Source organism: Dendrobates tinctorius, unplaced genomic scaffold, assembly GCF_039654945.1.
Source record: "Dendrobates tinctorius isolate UK_male_01 unplaced genomic scaffold, ASM3965494v1 ptg000245l, whole genome shotgun sequence".
NCBI classification, from domain to species: Eukaryota; Metazoa; Chordata; class Amphibia; order Anura; family Dendrobatidae; genus Dendrobates; species Dendrobates tinctorius.
This window is the reverse complement of record NW_027361912.1, coordinates 4,991,626-5,013,281: the sequence shown is the minus strand read 5'-3', so window position 1 is coordinate 5,013,281 and position 21,656 is coordinate 4,991,626. Positions and strand designations below refer to the sequence as shown.

At 41.7% G+C, this 21,656-nt stretch overlaps 1 protein-coding gene across 1 annotated transcript; it reads right to left on the bottom strand.

Annotated features, from left to right (window-relative positions):
* Positions 1-20,101: 20,101 nt before the first annotated feature.
* On the bottom strand, positions 20,102-20,947 carry LOC141060846 (olfactory receptor 1G1-like). The gene has a single exon (XM_073557221.1). The coding sequence runs from the start codon at positions 20,945-20,947 to the stop codon at positions 20,102-20,104; it is 846 nt and encodes a 281-aa protein (XP_073413322.1).
* Between the last annotated feature and the right edge of the window lie 709 nt (positions 20,948-21,656).

Genomic DNA, 21,656 nt, shown 5'->3' with positions numbered 1-21,656 from the left:
GCTGACTGGGGTCTGGTCACTGTGGGCACTGGCCCACCCTCCACTTCTTCCTCAGACGGACACAGTGGTTGCGCATCTGTGCACACTACCTCTTCTTCAGCTGCAGGAGTGCTGTCTGGATGGCACACAGATTCCAAGCCAACAGATTCTGAGAAGAGGATTGAGGTTGGCTCCTGGCCCTCTGAATGTCTGGGCAATTTAGTGGGCGGTGAAGAAGCAGATGGGTGCTCTTCAGTGGCCTGACCCGATGTGGTGGAGAGGTCCTGGGAGGATGCTTTGCTCATTGAGGTGGATTCCTCAGCTGCCATCCAACCAACAACAGTTTCTACTTGATCCTCTCTTATCAGCCTATGGCCCTGCGCTCCTAACAAGCTGCGAATAAATGACTGCTGCCGGGTGAAAGTAGGTGCTGAGTGACTTGGGCCTGCTGCTTGCTCTGGATGTGCACCATGTCTAGCTGCTAATGCACCTCTTCCGCGGCCGCCACGGGGACGTCCCTTACTCCTTGCCTTCTTCATCTCTATCGATGGATTCAGAATGGCAAGAAAGTAATTATTAGGAATTAGTGTGCTTATTCCTGTAGGACTACAAACAGGTATAGCAAACACTAATGACACTGTCTGCTACACTTCATTTGAATCTAGTGTGGCCTACACAAAGAGTAACGTGTGTTTGTGGTATTGGTGAACACGTTACGGTCGGATGTCACAGCGCAGTAAATGACACTGCTGTTATACCAAAAAAAAAGGATTCTCCGGGACTGGGCCAGGTGCTGCGTGGCACCAGCCACAGAGGTTGTTTGGGTCCCTCACAGCACAATCCCTATATAGTGTTTAACTTTTAGGAAAAAATAGGGGAAGGGGATTTAAGGGATGAAAAGAAAAGGCAGTGAGACACACACCACACAGTGCTGCAGCAAGAGGAGCTGCAGCAGCTGCAGTGAATGTGCTCTGCACTGTCTCACTAAGCACCTCACTGAGAGCCTGCACAGCACAAAAAATGAAACTGAGCGGGGTCAGTGAGGAAAAAGACTGCTTCTGTAACAGGGGCTGCTACAGTCGTTGAAAAACAATTTGTATCGCTATAAGATCCGAGATCTCTCCCTATCTCCAACAGCAACCTATCCCTATCTGCTTTCACAGTAGAGTGAGGCTAAAATGGCAGGCGCAGTCTTTTATACTGCCTGATCACACCATGCAGCCAGCCAATCGCAGCACAGCCCCTAGCTAGCAAGTTTGGACGCCTCCTACCAAGCTTAGGGGAGTTACACAATGTTGTCAGCAATTCTTCAGCTCCTGATTGACTCCACGGAGCACTCAGAGGCTGAAGGATTATGGGATTTCCGATTTCCGATATGAAAAAAATATCGGAATCGGAAATCGGAATTCCGATATCGCAAATATCGGGCCGATTTCCGATATTTCAATATCGGAAAGCTCATCCCTAGTGGTGGTATCTCCACCTGTAGGATACCAGTGAGAAAACTACCACCATGGTAACCCAGACTGTATAAGTGGATTTGTTGCCATGAACAGTGACCCTCAAGCCCTACCCAAGTTGGACTAGAAAGTTCTCTGTGTACTAGCAAAGCACAACAGAGCTGTTCGAACTGGAACGACTCACTATTTGAATGCACCATAGCTGCCATGGGGTTATCATGATTAAGGGTGGATACACCCAAAACGCGTTGATCAGCCAGTCAGTCATTTGACCACCAAACCATGGACTTTGCACCTTTTTTTAGCTGTGATACGCCATAATGTTACCCTCACTAATGGATTTAAATTCTTTTACTAAATAAAGAAAAGTTTTATTCTGTGGTGCTGGATCCTTTTCCTATGCTGTTTCCACTGTGTCCAATTAAAGACGTGGTCCATGCTTCAGAATCTTATGAACGTTGATTAGCTGGTTTTTCTCTTTTTTTGATATTGACAGCTTGTACACATTATTTAAATAGAATATACAGTATACCTGATATATGACCATTACCAGGGCTGGCTGGTGCCCACACCCAGCTAACCAGGGCCTGAGCGGTCCCTTCTGTCCAGTACACGGTTAGTAGATGTGGGCACTGAATGAATGAAGCAGAGCCCACTCAATAAAGCTCATGTGCCAGCTATGCTATACTCCCAACTCCTGAATATAACTGCTGTTATTAAGATCAGCTCTGATCGCAGCAGTTTAACCCTTTAAATGCTGCGGTCAATTGTGACAGCTGCCTTTAAAAGTTTGAAAATGGGGGAACTTGACCCTTCCAATATCCACTCCCGAGCCCCTACAACATTTCATGACTACTGAAGACTTTTATGATTGCCATGTTGGTACACATAGGAGGTCAGAAATTTTGCAATAATGTGTATTATAACAGCGATTAACATGATCACAGATTCAATTTCCCTAGAGGGACCAATAAAATTATATTCAAAACAAAAACTTAAAAAAAAAAAAAAAAAGTAAATCTAAATGTTCACCCCCCCCACTTTTTTCTCAGAAAATTAAAAATAAAAATAAATAACATATTTGGTATCACTGAGGGGTATAACTGTGCCAAATATTAAAATATTTTAGTTTTTATCCCTTATGATGAATGATAAAAGAAAAAAATCAAAATGATAGAGTTGCGTTTTTTTTTAAATCATTTCGCCTTCTAAAAAAATGCAGTAAAAAGAGATCAGAAAGATGCATTTATTTCAGAATTGGACTAAAAAAACTACAGCTTGTGTCGCAAGCAACAAGCCCTCAAATAACTTTACCGACTGATGAAAAAAAAACTTGTAGCTCTTGGAATAAGAATGGGGAAAAGAGGTGGAAAGGGAATAGGAGACTCAGGCCATACATGGGACTGCATAAATCTAGAGCCGACCCTGACCACTACAGCATCATAATAAAAAAGGATTTTTTAAAGTGCATGATATTTGCTTCACTAATCTGGGCAGGCAAAGCTTAGAGCGGTCAGACTTCTGTTAAGAATCCAGGATAACTATAAACAGAAATATAGCGAGGGAACACTTAGCTAACCTAAATGAATTCAAGTCTCCAGGTCCAGATGAATTACACCCCAGAGTACAGAAGGAGATAGCAGAAGAAATTTTTGAACCACTCTCCATAATCTTTGAAAATTCGTGGAGAACAGGAGAAGTCCCAGAATACTGGAGAAGAGCAAATGTTGTTCCTATCTTCAAAAAGGGGAAGAAGAAATAAGAAACTGGGTCTGAGCAGAAAAAGTAAATTAATGTGCATGCAAAATGTAATTGCATATGAACACATGACCTTTACACAGAGAAAACCAAAAACAAAACACAAAACAAATATCCAGGAATAAAAAAGTAAAAAAATATATTGCAAAAATTGCATGAAGGTAGTAATAATAGTAATAATAAGGGTATTTAGTTAACATAATTTTGATCAAAATAATGTAGAAGCCATCCCGCCACGTCACGGCAACCCTTGTGGGACAGTCCTAAACTCTTGTATTTAAAACCTTTCCACTTGTCAAGTGACGTAAATGTGAACAAGGACAGAGGGACTGAACCACCAGTAATAGTATAGGCCAGACAGGATGGATTTTCCAACTCAGAAACAGGGCGGTCACACCCTTATATGCACAGAATGCACAATGAAACAAATAAGAAACTTTTTTACTTTTTTATTCCTGGATATTTGTTTTGTGCTTTGTTTTTGGTTTAAAAAGGGGAAGAAGGTGGACCCAGGCAACTATAGGCCGGTGAGTCTGACTTCTATACCAGGAAAGTTTTTTGAACAAATTATTAAACAACATGTATGTCAGTACCTGGATAAGAATGAAGTGATTAAACAGAGTCAGCATGGGTTTGTAACTAATAAGTCATGTCAGACTAACTTAATTTCCTTCTATGACAGAATCACTGATTGGGTGGATCAGGGAAATGCTGTAGATATAGTATATCTTGACTTCAGCAAAGCATTTGACAAAGTATCTCACACAATCCTTAATGAAAAAATGACTAAGTATGGAATGGACAAGGCAACTAGGTGGATTCATAACTGGCTTAGTGATCGGACCCAAAGAGTGGTCGTAAATGGCTGAACATCCAATTGGAAGAATGTCTCAAGTGGCGTACTACAGGGCTCTGTCCTGGGCCCTGTATTGTTCAACATCTTTATCAACAATTTAGATGAAGGAATTGAGGGTAAACTGATTAAATTTGCTGATGACACAAAGCTAGGAGGGATAGCTAATACTAGAGAAGAGAGAGAGAGGATTCAAAAAGATATAAATTGGAGCAGTGGGCAGCAACTAACAGAATGGTTTTTAACAGGTAAAAGCAAAGTACTACATCTGGGCAATAAAAATGAAAAAAGCATGAACAGAATGGGAGGAATAGGGCTAAGCAACAGCACATGTGAAAAAGACTTGGGTATACTAATAGATCACAGACTGAATATGAGTCAACAGTGTGATGCAGCAGCAAAAAAGGCAAATGCAATTCTAGGATGTATTAACAGAAGCATACAGTCTAGATCACGTGAAGTCATTATTTCCCTCTACTCCTCTTTGGTCAGACCTCATCTGGAATACTGTGTCCAGTTTTGGGCGCCACATTTTAAAAAAAGACATCAACAAACTGAAGCAAGTTCAGAAAAGAGCGACCAGAATGGTGACCGGTTGGCATACCCTGTCTTATGAGGAAAGGTTGCAGGATTTGGGAATGTTTAGCCTGCAAAAGAGAAGACTGAGAGGAGACTTAATAACTGTCTACAAATATCTCAAGGGCTGTCACATGGCAGAAGGATCCTCTTTATTCTCATTTGCACAAGGAAAGACTGGAAGCAATGGGATGAAACTGAATGGGAGGAGACACAGGTTAGGTATCAGAAAAAACTTTTTGACAGTTAGATTGATCAATGAGTGGAACAGGCTGCCACGAGAGCTGGTGAGTTCTCCTTCAATAGAAGTCTTCAAACAGAGGCTGGACAGATATCTGTCTGGGATGATTTAGCGAATCCTGCTTTGAGCAGGGGGTTGGACCAGATGGCCCAGGAGGTCCCTTCCAACTCTACGATTCTGTATATAAGAAGGAGAGAAATCCGGCTTTCAGGATCGCGCTGTTCCAGTCCAAAGTACACAAGGAGTTAATCCAAGGACCAAGCAGTGATTATAACTTCCTTTTTATTCCATAAACTCTACGCGTTTCGTGTACACACTGTACACTTCCTCAGGAGCAAAAGTTACACTGACATCACATTCCATTCTCCTTATATACTAACTCCCCCAGGAAGTGAGGTAGATGCTCATTGCACTCAAAAAATTCACACATAACTATCAACATAATATAAAATCACAAAAATCACTAAAATTCATCTATAAAAAACACACTTCTATAGAAACACAAATGTGAAACTTCACACTAGAAAAAATGTAAAACATTATAATAAAATTATTATTATACTCAATAAAAATCTAAATTTCCTGGTGCATCATTTCAATTAGCAGAACAACATTCACAAATCTCTTATATAACCGCACTTATATTTTCCTTTCAGTATTAACCCTTCATTCAACATATTATACTTTCCTTATATTTCAGGCAGATGATCATATACTAATTAATGTATGTACTCCTATGCGGATTTGATCCTGCACAGCAGACCCATGCTCTGCACTCAAGAAACGTTTCTGTTCTCTCAGCCAAAGGCTCCACATCTCCAGAGCTGTCAGTTCCTTTTCAAGGCACCAGCCAACTATTCCAATCATAGTAGAATACCGCCGATTGTATCTCTTTATATGTTAGCGATATGATCATTCCCTTGCTGTAATGTTATAGCATGGACATCACACAATTATCAGATGCCAATACTACTCCAATCCTTAGCAGACAAATATGCAGAGCACCAAAATTATTTAAAGATGTCAGATATTTCATTTAAACCGTATGGTTGCAGAGTTACAGCAAGGGGAATGATCATATCGCTAGCATATAAAGAGATATAATCGGCGGTATTCTACTATGATTGGAATAGTTGGCTGGTGCCTTGAAAAGGAACTGACAGCTCTGGAGATGTGGAGCCTTTGGCTGAGAGAACAGAAATGTTTCTTGAGTGCAGAGCATGGGTCTGCTGTGCAGGATCGAATCCGCATAGGAGTACATACATTAATTAGTATATGATCATCTGCCTGAAATATAAGGAAAGTATAATATGTTGAATGAAGGGTTAATACTGAAAGGAAAATATAAGTGCGGTTATATAAGAGATTTGTGAATGTTGTTCTGCTAATTGATATGATGCACCAAGAATTTTAGATTTTTATTGAGTATAATCATAATTTTATTATAATGTTTTACATTTTTTCTAGTGTGAAGTTTTACATATGCGTGTTTCTATAGAAGTGTGTTTTTTATAGATGAATTTTAGTGATTTTTGTGATTTTACATTATGTTGATAGTTATGTGTGAATTTTTTGAAGTGCAATGAGCATCTACCTCACTTCCTGGGGGAGTTAGTATATAAGGAGAATGGAATGTGATGTCAGTGTAACTTTTGCTCCTGAGGAAGTGTACAGTGTGTACACGAAACGCGTAGAGTTTATGGAATAAAAAGAAAGTTATAATCACTGCTTGGTCCTTGGATTAACTCCTTGTGTACTTTGGACTGGAACAGCGCGATCCTGAAAGCCGGACTTCTCTCCTTCCTATATATGCAATTCTAGTGACCGGCTGATTGCTGCAGTTCATCGGATCCTACCCATTTGTGCTTATGGTTGTTGTGTTCCACACAACTGAACCAGGTGAGTGGATCCATATCTGTGAAACGTTTATATCACTGGATAAGACCCTATTGTGCGCTTCTGTCTCCCCCTTTTTTTATAACTCTACGATTCTATGATTCTAATTTACGGCTTCTATGCTAAATAGCGGTTGTTTTCATCTGTTTCTTGACCAAATTTGTTTGCTTCCTTCCACTAAGGGCTCATTTACACGTGTCAGTTTTTCACGTACAAGTGCTATCTGTATTTTTCATGGAAAGCACTCATACCTATGACAGTCTATAGGGCTGTTCACATGTACATGATTTTTTGCCGACTGATTGGTCCAAGCAAAATCGGGAAGAAAGTTCCGATATTGATCCAAATGTCAGATCAAACTGGGTAATGAAAGTCTATGGGTCCGTGAAATAAATTGGACAGTACTCAGATACCATGTCCACTTTTCACTAACTGATAATTAGAAGAAAGAGGAGAAACGTTTTATTTTTTCATGAGTGACAAAACTGATGAAACGCTGACACTGGAAACAATTTTCAGACATCCGATCTTTTTGAAGACAAGAAAATCGAGTGTACGAGTGTCATCCGATTTTCTTATATGTGGAGAAATTAGAACAAAATATATTTTCCACATTCTTCATTCTGAATGTTTGGGACTAGTGATGAGTGATGAGCGAGTAGTGAAATATTCGGATTCGGGAAAATCGGCACAAATAATTACTAATATCCATTTATTCGTACCGAATAACGAATCCAATACAAGTCAATGATAAAGCCGAATATTTTTCTGCTGAACACAACAAACAGGTCTGACGGCCTGAGAAAAAAGCTGAAATGGATGGGAAAGAGCTAAAACTAAATGGGAACAGCATAGAGAAGATGCCTGCATGCCTTTCTGACTCTCATAACGTGTCTGGGAATAATGTTGTCAGACTATTGCGCTGTTTTTTTTTTATTCACATTTTTTTAAAGGGAAAAATGCTAAAAAATATTTTGTCCTTCATAATATATATATCTATACATATAAAACTGAGTGTATGTGTGTGTGTATCAGCCACTCCCACTCCACATAGCCCCACCCAATCACTAAGCATCTTTCATTTCACCAGAGCTGTTTAAAAGAAGCTGAGCTGTGACTGGTTGCTATGAGCAACAGTTTTCCTGCTCCACAACTCCTCAGCAGACACTGACTGGCATCCCCGGGAACATAAGCTCCCAGCCATTGTCTGCCCCCTAGAAAGGAGCAGAGAGCACATGGCAGAAATGAATCCCCCCTCCTTTATTACTGCCAGGCTATACTGTTACCACCGTAGAAAATCGCATCATCAGACGCCGCACACAGAACCGCACTGCCAAGTTACATAACAGCACATCTCCAGGAACTACCTGCTCAGCACCACTCAGCTCGGGACTATGGGATGGAGGATGTGTGATGGGTATATTGGCACAGGACAATGAGATAGAGGATATGTATGATAGGTATATTGGCATGGGACTATGGGATGGAGGAAATGTATGATGGTATATGGGCACAGGACTATGGGATGGAGGATATATATGATGGGTATATGGGCACAGGACTATGGGATGGAGGATATATATGATGGGTATATGGGCACAGGACTATGGGATGGAGTACAGTATATGTGATGGGTATATGGGCACGGGACTATGAGATGAAGGACATGTGATGGGTATATGGGCATGGAACTATGGGATGGAGGATGTATGATGGGTATATGGGCACTCTACTATGGGATGGAGGATATGTATGATGGGTATATGGGCATGGGACTATGGGATGGAGTATGTGTGATGGGTATATGGGCATGGGACTATGGGATGGAGGATATGTATGATGGGTATATGGGCATGGGACTATGGGATGGAGGAAATGTATGATGGTATATGGGCACAGGACTATGGGATGGAGGATATATATGATGGGTATATGGGCACAGGACTATGGGATGGAGGATATATATGATGGGTATATGGGCACAGGACTATGGGATGGAGTACAGTATATGTGATGGGTATATGGGCACGGGACTATGAGATGAAGGACGTGTGATGGGTATATGGGCATGGAACTATGGGATGGAGGATGTATGATGGGTATATGGGCACTCTACTATGGGATGGAGGATATGTATGATGGGTATATGGGCACGGGACTATGGGATGGAGTATGTGTGATGGGTATATGGGCATGGGACTATGGGATGGAGGATATGTATGATGGGTATATGGGCACAGGACTATGGGATGGAGGATATATATGATGGGTATATGGGCACAGGACTATGGGATGGAGGATATATATGATGGGTATATGGGCACAGGACTATGGGATGGAGTACAGTATATGTGATGGGTATATGGGCACGGGACTATGAGATGAAGGACGTGTGATGGGTATATGGGCATGGAACTATGGGATGGAGGATGTATGATGGGTATATGGGCACTCTACTATGGGATGGAGGATATGTATGATGGGTATATGGGCACGGGACTATGGGATGGAGTATGTGTGATGGGTATATGGGCATGGGACTATGGGATGGAGGATATGTATGATGGGTATATGGGCACTCTACTATGGGATGGAGTATGTGTGATGGGTATATGGGCATGGGACTATGGGATGGAGGATATGTATGATGGGTATATGGGCATGGGACTATGGGATGGCGGATATGTATGATGGGTATATGGGCACGGGCCTATGGGATGGAGGATATGTATGACGGGTATATGGGCACGGGACTATGGGATGGAGGATGTGTGATGGGTATATGGGCACTGGACTATGGGATGAAGGACGTGTGATGGGTATATGGGCATGGAACTATGGGATGGAGGATGTATGATGGGTATATGGGCACTCTACTATGGGATGGAGGATGTGTGATGGGTATATGGGCACGGGACTATGGGATGGAGGATGTGTGATGGGTATATGGGCATGGGGCTATGGGATGGAGGATATGTATGATGGGTACATGGGCACTGGACTATGGGATGGAGGATGTGTGATGGGTATATGGTCACTGGACTATGGGATGGAAGATAATGATTATAATTTGTTATAACTAACCACAGTTAGTTACTATGCCCAGGCAATGCCGGGCTCTTCAGCTAGTATAATATTTAACGCAAAAAATAATAATAATAAAAAAGAAAATTATACCTCCCCTTTAGCATATGTTCGCACAAAGCGTTTTGGCTTTATTTTTTCCTTTTACATTTGTGAGTGGTCTCATTCCTTCATTTGGGATGTCCCTCCCTCATTCAAAATAGTTAGCTAGATAGTGGAATACATATTCCCCATAACTTTACAATGCCATCTAAAATATGCCAATTTGAATTTTGGGCTTCGCCCGCCACCACCATGTCCACCGCCATGTCATTATGCGGCCCTCACTTTTAATTTTCAGAGGGCCACCAGGTGCTGTGAAATCTGCATTTTGTAAGGTCCACCATTCATTTTTGCCACCGAATCCCAATGGAACCACTATCATAGCGGATGAAGCCTCTGTAAGATGAATATAATGCAGGACTTGGGTGAGCTGTAAGATCAATATCAGGAAATTGGATTCAACCAGACCCCAAAGCATTAGAATTAAATTCTGAATACAGTGTATGCAAACGAGGGCCTGTATTGTGGTCAGTCTGTCAGGCCTGAAACTCATGTCAGGAACATACACAAGCTTCATTTTACATGGAAGCAGCCTCCTCAAGGGAAAGAAACAGGAGTGCCATTGACCAATCTGCACAAGCCTATGCACTTCTTCTGGAAATTACCCAACCAGGCAGAATGTATGTTTTTCATGGTTTTGAGCACCACAAAATAATTACAGGATATGTCCCAGAGAGTGTTGAGGTCTGTGGAGTGTATTACTCTGGTGACAAGCCTCAGGTAAAGACCTTAGCGTGACAATGACCATGTTCCAATATGTGTACGGCTGTGGACTGAATAGGTCTGTGGAGCATATTAACTTAGTCTCTTAGTTTCACACTAGCGTATTTTGCAGGCAGTGCATGGCGCCGCTAAGACCCACCCCGTCCAGTCATTTCCTCCTACTATCTTTAGCATAGGGTGCGCAGACTGTGCGCTGGCCGTGCGCTAGTAGGATTTTTGCGCGCGCTGTGCACTTTTGAAGGTGCGCCAGGCGCACCAAATTGCAAAATGGTGCGTTTGGCGCACACCGGCGCACCTTCAAAAGTGCGCAGCGCACGCTAAAATCCTACTAGCGCATGACCAGCGCACGGTCTGCGCACTGTGTGCTAAAGATAGGGTGCGCAGATCGCATGCAGCCGTGTGCAATAGTAGGAGGAAATGACCGGCCGGGGTGGGCAGGGGGCGGGGCTTAGTGGCGCCGTGTGCGGCATGTAAAATGCCCTAGTCTGAAACCAGCCTTAGACCTGCTTAAAATTTACAGATACTGGCCAATACCCCACCAACATTTTTTTTAATACCAAAATGCAGAAAATTTAAGAGAAGCGACAGTTTAATAAAGTCGTTACAGACGTGGCGATACTAAATATGTGCACTTTTATTGTTTAGATTTTTTAAATTTAAATATTTATTTATTGATGGAATAAATATTGATTTTTTTAGAATTTTTAATTATTTTTTGCAAATATTTTTACAGATATTTAAATTGTTTTTTTTTTATTTAATTCTTACTTTTACACCTTGTCCTACTATGGGACACTCATTTTGTGCAGGCTGATCGCTATGCATGCTACAGAAGTTGTCAGCGCTGCAGCTTCTATAACACTAACCTGAGAGACTTCCTGATATGCACTGCACATGATAGGAAGTCTTTCAGCTCTGGAGACCCGGATGTCATCATGACGACATAGGGTCTCCATGGCAGCGATTGGGACCCTGCGTCATGACGCGGGGTCTCCGACCCAAAGACGAAGGGGCTGTAAAAGCTGACAGCCCCTCTGCCTGCTCCCGGAACACTGCAATCATGTTTGATCGCAGTGTTCTGGGGGTTAAAGTGCTGGGAGTGGTCCGTGACCGCTCCTGGCACTTAGTGCCAGGTGTCAGCTGTGAGCGCGGCTGATCGAACATGACGTACTGCACCGTCCATGGCCATTAAGGCCCAGGGCACATGGACGGTATAGTACGTCAAATGTCACAAAGGGGTTAAATATACCTTCCAGCCTTTTGTTTTTGTACTGAGGTCCACAGACAAAGCCAGCGGGGCACATGTCCTCCAAGTGTGTTGTGCACTGCTTCTCTTGTGCTCCATGCATGATTATAGCATTCTAAATAATATTTTTTTCACTAGCTAAATGTGAAACAGCCTGCTGTATCCCACACTGTCATTTAGTGCTGTGGTGATATGAAACTGTCTGCAGACCTAACACACATTAAAAAAAAATTATAATTTTTCTGTTGCAAAAAGTTAGACAGCCCACCGTATCACACTTTGTCAATTTTTTGGGTTGAAATCAAGCTGTCTCCAGATCTCTCACACATAACCAAATTTTTTTTCCTGTTGCTAAACGTCATACAGTAAGGGACCTGACTTTAGAATAGTTCGTAGCATCTAGTGTGTTATAGAAAAAAAACACAAAAATTAAGCTTGGTTTAAGTTGGTATACGTGCAGCAGATAAATGCATGTTCATTTTGGCCTTAAAGCATACAAAACCTACAAGAAGCAAAACAAACATAAACCCTGCTGTAACTAAATAAGTAAAAAGCAAGAGTGCATTTAACACAGGGTTCTTAGTAATACTGTCAGGGGACCTGACTTTAAACTAGTTTGTAGCATCTAGTGTGTTATAGAGGCCTGATGCAGGGGCCACAAAAATATTCTTGTGTTCCTAACTAGACTTGAGCGAATTTGTTCGGCTTTGGTTCTGAATACGATCATCAGCAGTGAATATTGTTTTTTGCTATATTCATCGAACACAGCCGAATGTCATTAGAGTTAATGGGAGTAGAAATTACTGAATATGTTCGGAACTGATCATCAAACATACATTTGGCATGAATAGGGTACCAATATGGCACGAATACGGCAAATTCAGATTCGGCGACTGAACAAATTGGCTCAACTCTATTTCTAAAGTCATACCGTAGGGGACATCTGACTTTCAAATTTTTTGTAGCATATCTTCTTTGTCATACAGGCCTCATCCACACTCAAAGAATTCTTTCTTCTGTGACTAAAACGATACCGGACGCCATATTTCAACTTTGAATTTACTGCCACTGAAATTCAGCTGTTTGCAGAGGTGGTGCAGAGCTTAAAATCAAATTTTTTGTTTCTAATACCGTGCTTCTACCACACTATCTGAGCAACATGACTGGGAAGAAGCGAGGCTATAGTGGAAGGGGAATTAGGCTTGGTGTTCAAGGTGTACATGAGGTAGGTGGTAGGGTTAGTGAAAGCACTTGTGAACCAACAACGTCACGTCCTATGCAAAGACGTCTGACAACTTCTGTTACTGTAGGGGCTACTCCACTACCTTTCTTTGGCAGACGCACAGCAGTACGCCTTGTTGATGATGCCCAGAAAGAGCATGTGCTTGAGTGGATGGCAAGAGCAGCTTCAAGTTGCCTTTCCTCTTCCTTCACCTCAACATCACACCCAGTACAGTTCACAGAGGTGACACCCAAACTCCCCTTGCTTCCCTCCGCTTCCCAACTCTCCAACCGTACAACTGAATGTATGGAACCACAGATGGGTGAGTCAGGGTGTTTCAAATCTTCTTGTTTTAACATTATACTTATTAAAAGCTATATTTTAGATAAGGTTGCTCTTTAGTAAGCTGTTGTTCTCACACTCGTTATATATTTAACTGTGTAAGACCCAGTCTGAAGAGCTGTTCACACTTTCTATGCCACGATCATCAGATGTGTACTCAAAAGCTTCACAGAGTCAAGAGGAGGAAATCTGTACCGATTCCCAAGACAGAACAGCATCCTGATCCACGTGATCAGACGTTAACCCCTGTGGGGAAGGTGATCATGATGAGACTCAGATATCTGAGGCTCGCGTGGACTGTATTATGCTGTCAAGGCAGGAAGAGGAGTAGGGCGACTCCATACATGAGGAATGTGATAAAACAGAGGATGACGATGATGATTTGTTAGATCCTACTTGGCGTGAACATAGAGACACACAGCTGAGTAGATAATCAAAGGAGGAAGACAAGGAGGTTAGATTGCGACGTACGTTGCAGACACGTAGTGATGCAGCCACGATAAGCAATGCACCTCAGCCACAACTGTGGCTTTGATCAGCAGTGTCTGTGGGTCTGCAGCTCACAGGGGTGGCAAGGGTTGCCTACTCTGGGCCTTTTTTGACACTACAAAGGATGAGCCAACTCATGTAATCTGCCAACTTTGCAAACAAAATGGTGGTGGTGTCTGCCAATAATTTTTGGAAATGTGAACACTCCTGGTTGTGTGTTCATCTGCTGGATTGGGTGTAGTGGAACACCTGTTAGTCCCTATTATACTATTTCTACTCTCAAAAAATTTATGCCACTTCTGTGATGTAGTGTGGAAGACCTGTCGGTGCCTATTATACTATTTGTACTGTGGTGAAATTGATGCCACTATGGTGCTGTCTACCAATAATTTTTGGAAATATGAACACTTCTGGTTGGGTGTCCATCTGCTGGATTTGGTGTAGTGGAATACTTGTCGGTCCCTATAAGGGTATGTGCACACATTGCGGATTCCAGTGCGGATTTTTTTGCGTGGAATCTGCTGAATCCGCACGTAAAATGACCTGCGTTTTACCTGCAAATTCATTGCATATTTTCTGCAGATTCCTATAATGGAATAGGTGTAAAAACGCTGCGGAATCTGCACAAAGAATTGACATGCTGCGGAAGATAAACCGTAACATTTCCACGTGGATTTTTCTGCAGCCTGTGCACAGCGTTTTTTGTTTTCCATTGATTTACATTGTACTGTAAATCACTTGGAAACCGCCTGCGGATCCACAGCATCAAATCCGCTGTGGATCCTCACTGGAATCCGCAACTCGTGCACATACCCTTATACTATTTCTGCTCTTGTGAAATTTATGCCACTTCTTATGGTGTACGGCCCTCATTTGTTCAAATGTGAGCGCTCCTGGTTGAGTGTCCATCTGCTGGATTGGGTGTAGTGGAAACCTGTTGGTGCCTATTATACTATTTCTACTATGGAGAAATTGATGCCACTATTATGGAAATGTGGAATGTGAATAATCCTAGTTGTGTGTCCATCTGCTGGATTATGTGCATATTCGTATTTCCCAGGGAGCAATGCACCTAGGATTTCACTGTGATTGAGCGCCTTTGCCGGCTGCCACAGTGTTTTCTTTGACTGGTCTCCCTGAGGTCAGTGATGGTTTTGTGATGTTGGTCTACTAGGCCTTGCTCCCACCTAGCCAGAATCCTACTCCACACTGATGAGGGGCAACTCCCTGAAACAGCTGTCTGTGGATGGATACCTGGCCTTAGTATTTCCCTTGTCATATCTGTAAACTCGTAAAGAGCTGGGTATTGACTTAAAGGGCCACTTAATATGGTGGTAATGGTGGTTTCCGAAAGGAGCCACTCCTTGGCTGGGTCCTTCCCTGGAGGAGAATCTAGCTAGTTCCGTGTTTGAGACTCTTAAATGAGGCTCCACAAACTTTATTTGCATATTCGTATTTCCCAGGGAGCAATGCACCTAGGATTTCACTGTGATTGAGCGCCTTTGCCGGCTGTTTTCTTTGACTGGTCTCCCTGAGGTCAGTGATTGTTTCGTGATGTTGGATTATGTGTATTGGCAGACCTGCCATTCCCTATTATACTATTTCTACTATGGTGAAATTGATGCCACTATGGTGGTGTCTGCCAATACTTTTTGGAAATGTGAACACTCCTGCTTGAGTTTCCATCTGCTGCATTGGGTTTAGTGGAAGACCTGTTGGTCCCTATTATACTATTTCTACTCTCGTGAAATTTATGCTACTTCTGTGGTGTAAAGCCCTCATTTGTTTAAATGTGAGCACTCCTGGTTGGGTGTCCATCTGCTGGATTGTGTGTAAAGGAAGTCCTGTCGGTCCCTATTATACTATTATACTATTTCTACTGTGGTGAAATTGATGCCTCTATGGTGGTGCCGGCCAATAATTTTTGGAAATGTGAACACTCCTGGTTGGGTGTCCATCTGCTAGACTGAGTGTAGTGGAAGATCTGTCGGTCCCTATTATACTATTTCTACTGTGGTGAAATTGATGCCACTATGGAAGTGTCTGCTACTAATTTTTGAAAATGTGTAGACTCCAGGTTGGGTCTCCTTCATGTTTTTTTGCCTATAAACCCATAAAGGAGGAAGTACCAGACAAGATAAAATTTTTATTAATCACAATTTAAAACAAAATAAATCATGTGCAAGGAATTTATAATGAGCAAGGCAAAGTGTGCTCCATGTACCATAAAATAGAATCAAGTGAACAGGTATGCACAGCAGCAAAGACACCGCATTAATCACAGACCAGAACCATGACCCGTGATGGGACCTCACAAAACATTTTTCAATTATTATCATTGCTAGAGATATGGACTACAAGTTTCACCATTGCACAGTGAACAAAGTTTTCCAAAAATTACCCAAGGGGTCTGTATCAGACACGCTGAAAGTGACCATGATGGGGACCTCACAATACATTTTGCAGTTATTATACAGTAATTGCTAGAGATAAGAAGTACAAGTTTCACCATTGCACAATGTACAAAGTTTTCCAAAAATTACCTATGGGGTCTGTCAGTGAAATGTGGCATCCCTGTCCACAAGAACTTGTCCATGTGTTTGTGGTTAGGTGGACCTTCCCTGTGACTGTGTTGGCCAGAGCACGGCTGATATTGCTTATGTAACACGGGAATGGCACACTGGAAAAAATATTGGTGCCTGGGAACCGAGTACTGTGGTGCTGCCACTGCCAAGAGGTCGCAGAAAGACTCAGTTCCCACAAGTATTTGGACCGGTGGGTGGATATTTCTGCTTACTGTGAAACATTTGGGGCAGAGACATCTGAATGCAGCGCTGGGACAAAGAACTGAAGGGTGTTACTTACTGTTGTGTTAAAACCCTTTACCTGTTTTCTAGCCAAGTGGGGAACTCTGTGGAACAGTTGACCGATTTCTCCGTTTGGTCAAAGCACTACCTCTTCTTGCCTGTTTTCGCGCTACAGATTCATCCCTCTCTGCACTGCTGTGCTTGCCACCATACCAAGTTGGATTACTGGTCTCATAATCGACCACAACATCTCCCAATTCATCAATCTGAGCCTCCTTCTGAGTTGCGATTTTAGATTGAGCTGATGGCAACTGTGCATCATGATTATCCTCCACCTTTTCCATCATGAATTGAACTTCCCCAACATGGCTTTCTTCTGGCAATGGGTGCACAAATGTTTGTGCTTCACTGCACTCCACCTCCTCATGACCCTCTTTAATGGTGAGAGGCCAGAGCAATTACAAGGGAACAGTTCCTTGGAGTGGCCAGCGTTGGGGTCATATGGGGTCATATGTCTCCTGGGACTCTTGAAGGTGGGAGGAAGAAGGACCGGGTTGAGGATTGTGAGGCCCAGCCTCTTGGCTACTGAGACTGGATGGTGTGGAAGACTTTGTGGTGCTGATTGTCAACACACTGGAGCCTTCGTCTGTCACCCAACCCACAACATCCTCGCACTGGTCTGGGTTCGACAGTGGTGTAGCTCTCAGACCGAATTTTGATAGGAAACTAGAATGAGATAAAATCACCTTCTGATCTCTCACACGGCCTTGGCGGGCACAACCACATCCACGTCCCCATTCCTTAACGTCATCCTTTCCCATATTAAATGTGTTATGAAAAAAATTTCCTGGCTGTATTTTTCACAAGTATCCTCAAAGAGGAGTTATGTACAAATTTGCTGTATCTATGAATGTGTGGGTTATTTTTTATTTAGCTATTAGCTTTTTTACACATGGCAACAGCAGACTCAGGAAAATTACTGTTAAATAGTCACATTTGCATATCTCAGCAGGCTTTGCGCCAGTCCCACAACTACTAGATAAATATACGCTATTTAGTTAACTAATAGCACCGTAATTTTTTTTATATCGTTTTTATGACACACAACAAAAACAGACTCAGGAAAATTATTGGTAAATAGTGACATTTGCGTATCTCTGCAGGTTTTGCACCAGTTGTACAACTGCTAGATAAATATATGCTATATATTTAACCAATAGAGTTATTTTTTATCGCTTTTGACACACGCCAACAGCGGTAAGACCAGCCAATCACAGCAATGCCACACCAAAGCTGGCGCCGTCATTACTGTAATTGGCAAGCCAGTCCAGCATGTTCATTGGCTGTAAATAAAGTGCCAAACATGCTGGGTGGGTCACTCAAATATATCGAAGGCAAATGGCTAATGCTGAATGTATTCGCTCATCACTATTTGTGACATCCGATTGTGGTCTGATTTTTTCATGGACCCACTGACTTGCACTGTCGATTTTGCTCTGACTTTCGGATAAAAATTGAACCTGTTTCTGATATTTTCCGTAGAACATTCGGTCTGAGGAAAAAATCCAGACATGTGAATTGTCCCATAGACTAGGAACAAGTGCTATCCAGTAAAATTACGGATAGCATTAGCATGCAAAAATTGGACATCTGAATGAGACCTTAGACAGCAGTGATTTTTTTCGTAAGCAAAAATAAGTCCTTGTTTCAAAAAAGTTTGGTCATTGTGTAAGTTTTTAAGACCAGAGTTTGGTCAGAGTTTCTTCATTTTCATCAGAGTTTGATCAGTGTTTTAGTTTTTACCTTCAGAGTTTGGCCAGAGTGTACGTTTTTACTCTCAGAGTTCGGTCAGATTTTCATCAGTTTCATCAGAGTTTGGTCAGTGTGTTACTTTTTACCATCAGAGATTGGTTAGAATTTCATCAGTTTTTCATGTATGCAAAAAATTGATGAAAGTGTACAGCTTGTCCTATTGAACAGTTTGTGGATAAACAGGCAGCACTCGGATGCCGTCCTTGTGCTGTCTGATGTTTTCACGGACCCATAGACTTGAATTGGTGATTTTGATCTGAAAATTGGATTATTTATCAGACATGTCTCCGTGATTTGGTGTGGACCAGCCAGACTGCAAAAATACATGGTCATGTGAGCAACTTCTTAGACTATAACAGTTATGATAAAAATCAAAACAACCATATCCTAAACGGATATCAAGAATGTGTGACAAATAATTATATCTTAAAAGTCAATTTATTAGCCAATATTAAAATAATACATATTATGAGTGCTCACAGATCAATCAGAAACGGTTGGGAACAAAGCACTGTCACCCAGATCAAAATAATTATAAGTATATAGCACTAGGTGGTATAGAAACAAAGCTCATATATTCCTCATATCAATGAATGTTCATGGCTTTCTTTTCTAAATATTGCACAATTATTATAAACAAATTCAAAAAAGCGGCAAAAAGATAAGACCCCTGATCGTTGCCAATGACCAAAGTGTCTATATGCAATCAAAATTAATCATGGCGCCTGACCGCTGCTAATAGTAAAGCGTTTATGTGCAAAATCAAGAGCCAACCTAATGTTACTTAAGAGGATCTTAATAACTGAAACAAGAGATAATCTCCCACCATAAATGTGCCAAGCATGTTAAATTACCTGAGTAGCTGTGCCAGGACCCACACCGCGTCCCCTGACGCGCGTTTCGGCGTTCCTTTTTCGGCATTTGTTTAAATATAACAGTTACGAGTTCCATCTATGAAAGGTATTTCATTTTTTCTTTGTTTCTTAGAGGAGCACTGCGGCTCAAAGTCTCCACATCTCGGCATGCTTATCATGTCACTGTCTACAAGGAGAAATGTTACCCCTTGGATACCGATCAGACACTTCTCACACAGCCAAACCAGATCTCGCGCTTTGGACTGACGAGGGGCAGTACCCCGAAACACATTGTCTGCAAATTGAGATTCTGGTTTTGGCTTTTGTCCTATGTGATGTGACAAGGCTCGTTAAAGAGTCGACATTGACTTTTACGACTGCTACTTCCAATAGGTGGCACTAGAGTTCTAGTCCTCTCTGATGAGACAATTTGCATCTATCTATAAAAACCACAGATAAAACTCGTACGCAAAAAATTGACGTCTGAATGAGCCCATACACTCCGATTCCCTCAACTGACACTTATTGCTTCCAACAAAATATTGTGCCCTTGGTTTTGAACATTCTAAAGCTGCATATAAATATATAAGATATCAATAACATACATCACATCATTACATACATCATATTTTTATTTTTTTATTTTTCTTTTCAAAACTAAAGTGTGATTCTATTCCATATCACTGTGCCCATTTTTCTAGCTGCTCCAAGAACTTCTTTATTTCTCAGGCTATATACGAATGGGTTTAACATCGGGACCACGGCCACATATAACATTGAGAGAATTGTGTCTTGTTCCTTGGAATCTTCAGACTCAGGTTTCAAGTACATGAAGATACTTGGACCAAAGTCTAATAAGACAGTAATGAGGTGAGATGTGCAGCTAGAAAAAGCCTTTATCCTCCCCGTAGAAGAACGAATCTTTAAAATTGTGGAGATGATTCTTACATATGATGTCAAGATAAACACAAAACTAAAGAGCACAATAAAAGCATCTTCCATTGAGAGGACCATTGTAATATTTTTTGTGTCACTAGAAGAAAGCGCCATTAATGCTTTTATTTCACAAAAGAAATGACTGATTGTGTGAGAGTAACAGAATGATAATGCCCGTATCAGTAAAGTTAACATTAGGGAATTGGCAGTACTGAATATCATGTAGGAAGTCACTATAATGGAACAAATGTTTCTGGTCATAATCGAAGAATAATGTAGAGGAGAACAAACCGCCACATAGCGATCATAAGCCATGGAGGTAAGAATGTAAATATCTGTCCCGGCGCAAAAGATGAAGAAAAACAGTTGAGTCATGCAGCCAGAAAAGGAGATCGTCTTATCATCTGTTAAAATGATGGCCAACATCTTAGGGATAATAGCGGAAACATAGATGGCGTCAACAATAGAAAGATTGCACAAGAAGAAATACATTGGAGTATGAAGTTGGGGAGCAACACGGACGAGAGCAATGATAATCAGATTTCCCACCACTGCTAGAAAATACATGAATAAAAACACAGTGAATAAAAAAATTGTATTTATTCTGGAGGTGGAGAATGGGGTCATGTAGAATTCAGTCACTGTATTGATTTCACAATTATTCATCGTGTGTCTGTGATTAAAGAAAAACAAAACAAGAAAAAAACCCACAAAAATGAGCATACACTCAACAGCAAGTAAATCAGTAAATGGTAATTATTCTACATTTTTATAGCGCCATTTATTCCATGGTGCTTTACAAGTGAAAGGGACAAATATAGACAAGTACAATAAACATGAACAAAGCAAGACACACATAAATACAGAAGGAGAGAGGACCCTTCCCGCGAGGGCGCTCAGTCTACAGGGGATGGGTGAGGATACACTAGGAGAGGGATGAGCTGGCCGTGCGGTGGATCAGCACACTGAGGATCACTGCAGGTTGTAGGCTTGTCAGAAGATGTAGATCTTCAGGTTCCATTTGAAGGTTTCCGTGGTAGGCGAAAGCCTGATGTGTTGGGGTAGAGAGTTCCAAAGTATAGGGGAAGCATATAACTTAGCGTAATTACTTAGTTATTGCTATTTTGGTTAAAAGAGCATAAAAGCCATCCTACTGTAACAAGGTGTGCCCATCGGGATGGTCCAAACCTGGCCCTATTATTAAAACCTCCCCATGTGTCAAACGACATCAATGTGGATAAGGGCAGAGCAGGACAGGGCTTAAATAAAGGGAAAA

What these genes read in the sequence shown, in the direction of transcription:
- LOC141060846 (XM_073557221.1), bottom strand. Translation starts at nt 20,947, where the DNA reads ATGTATTTTCTAGCAGTGGTGGGAAATCTGATTATCATTGCTCTCGTC.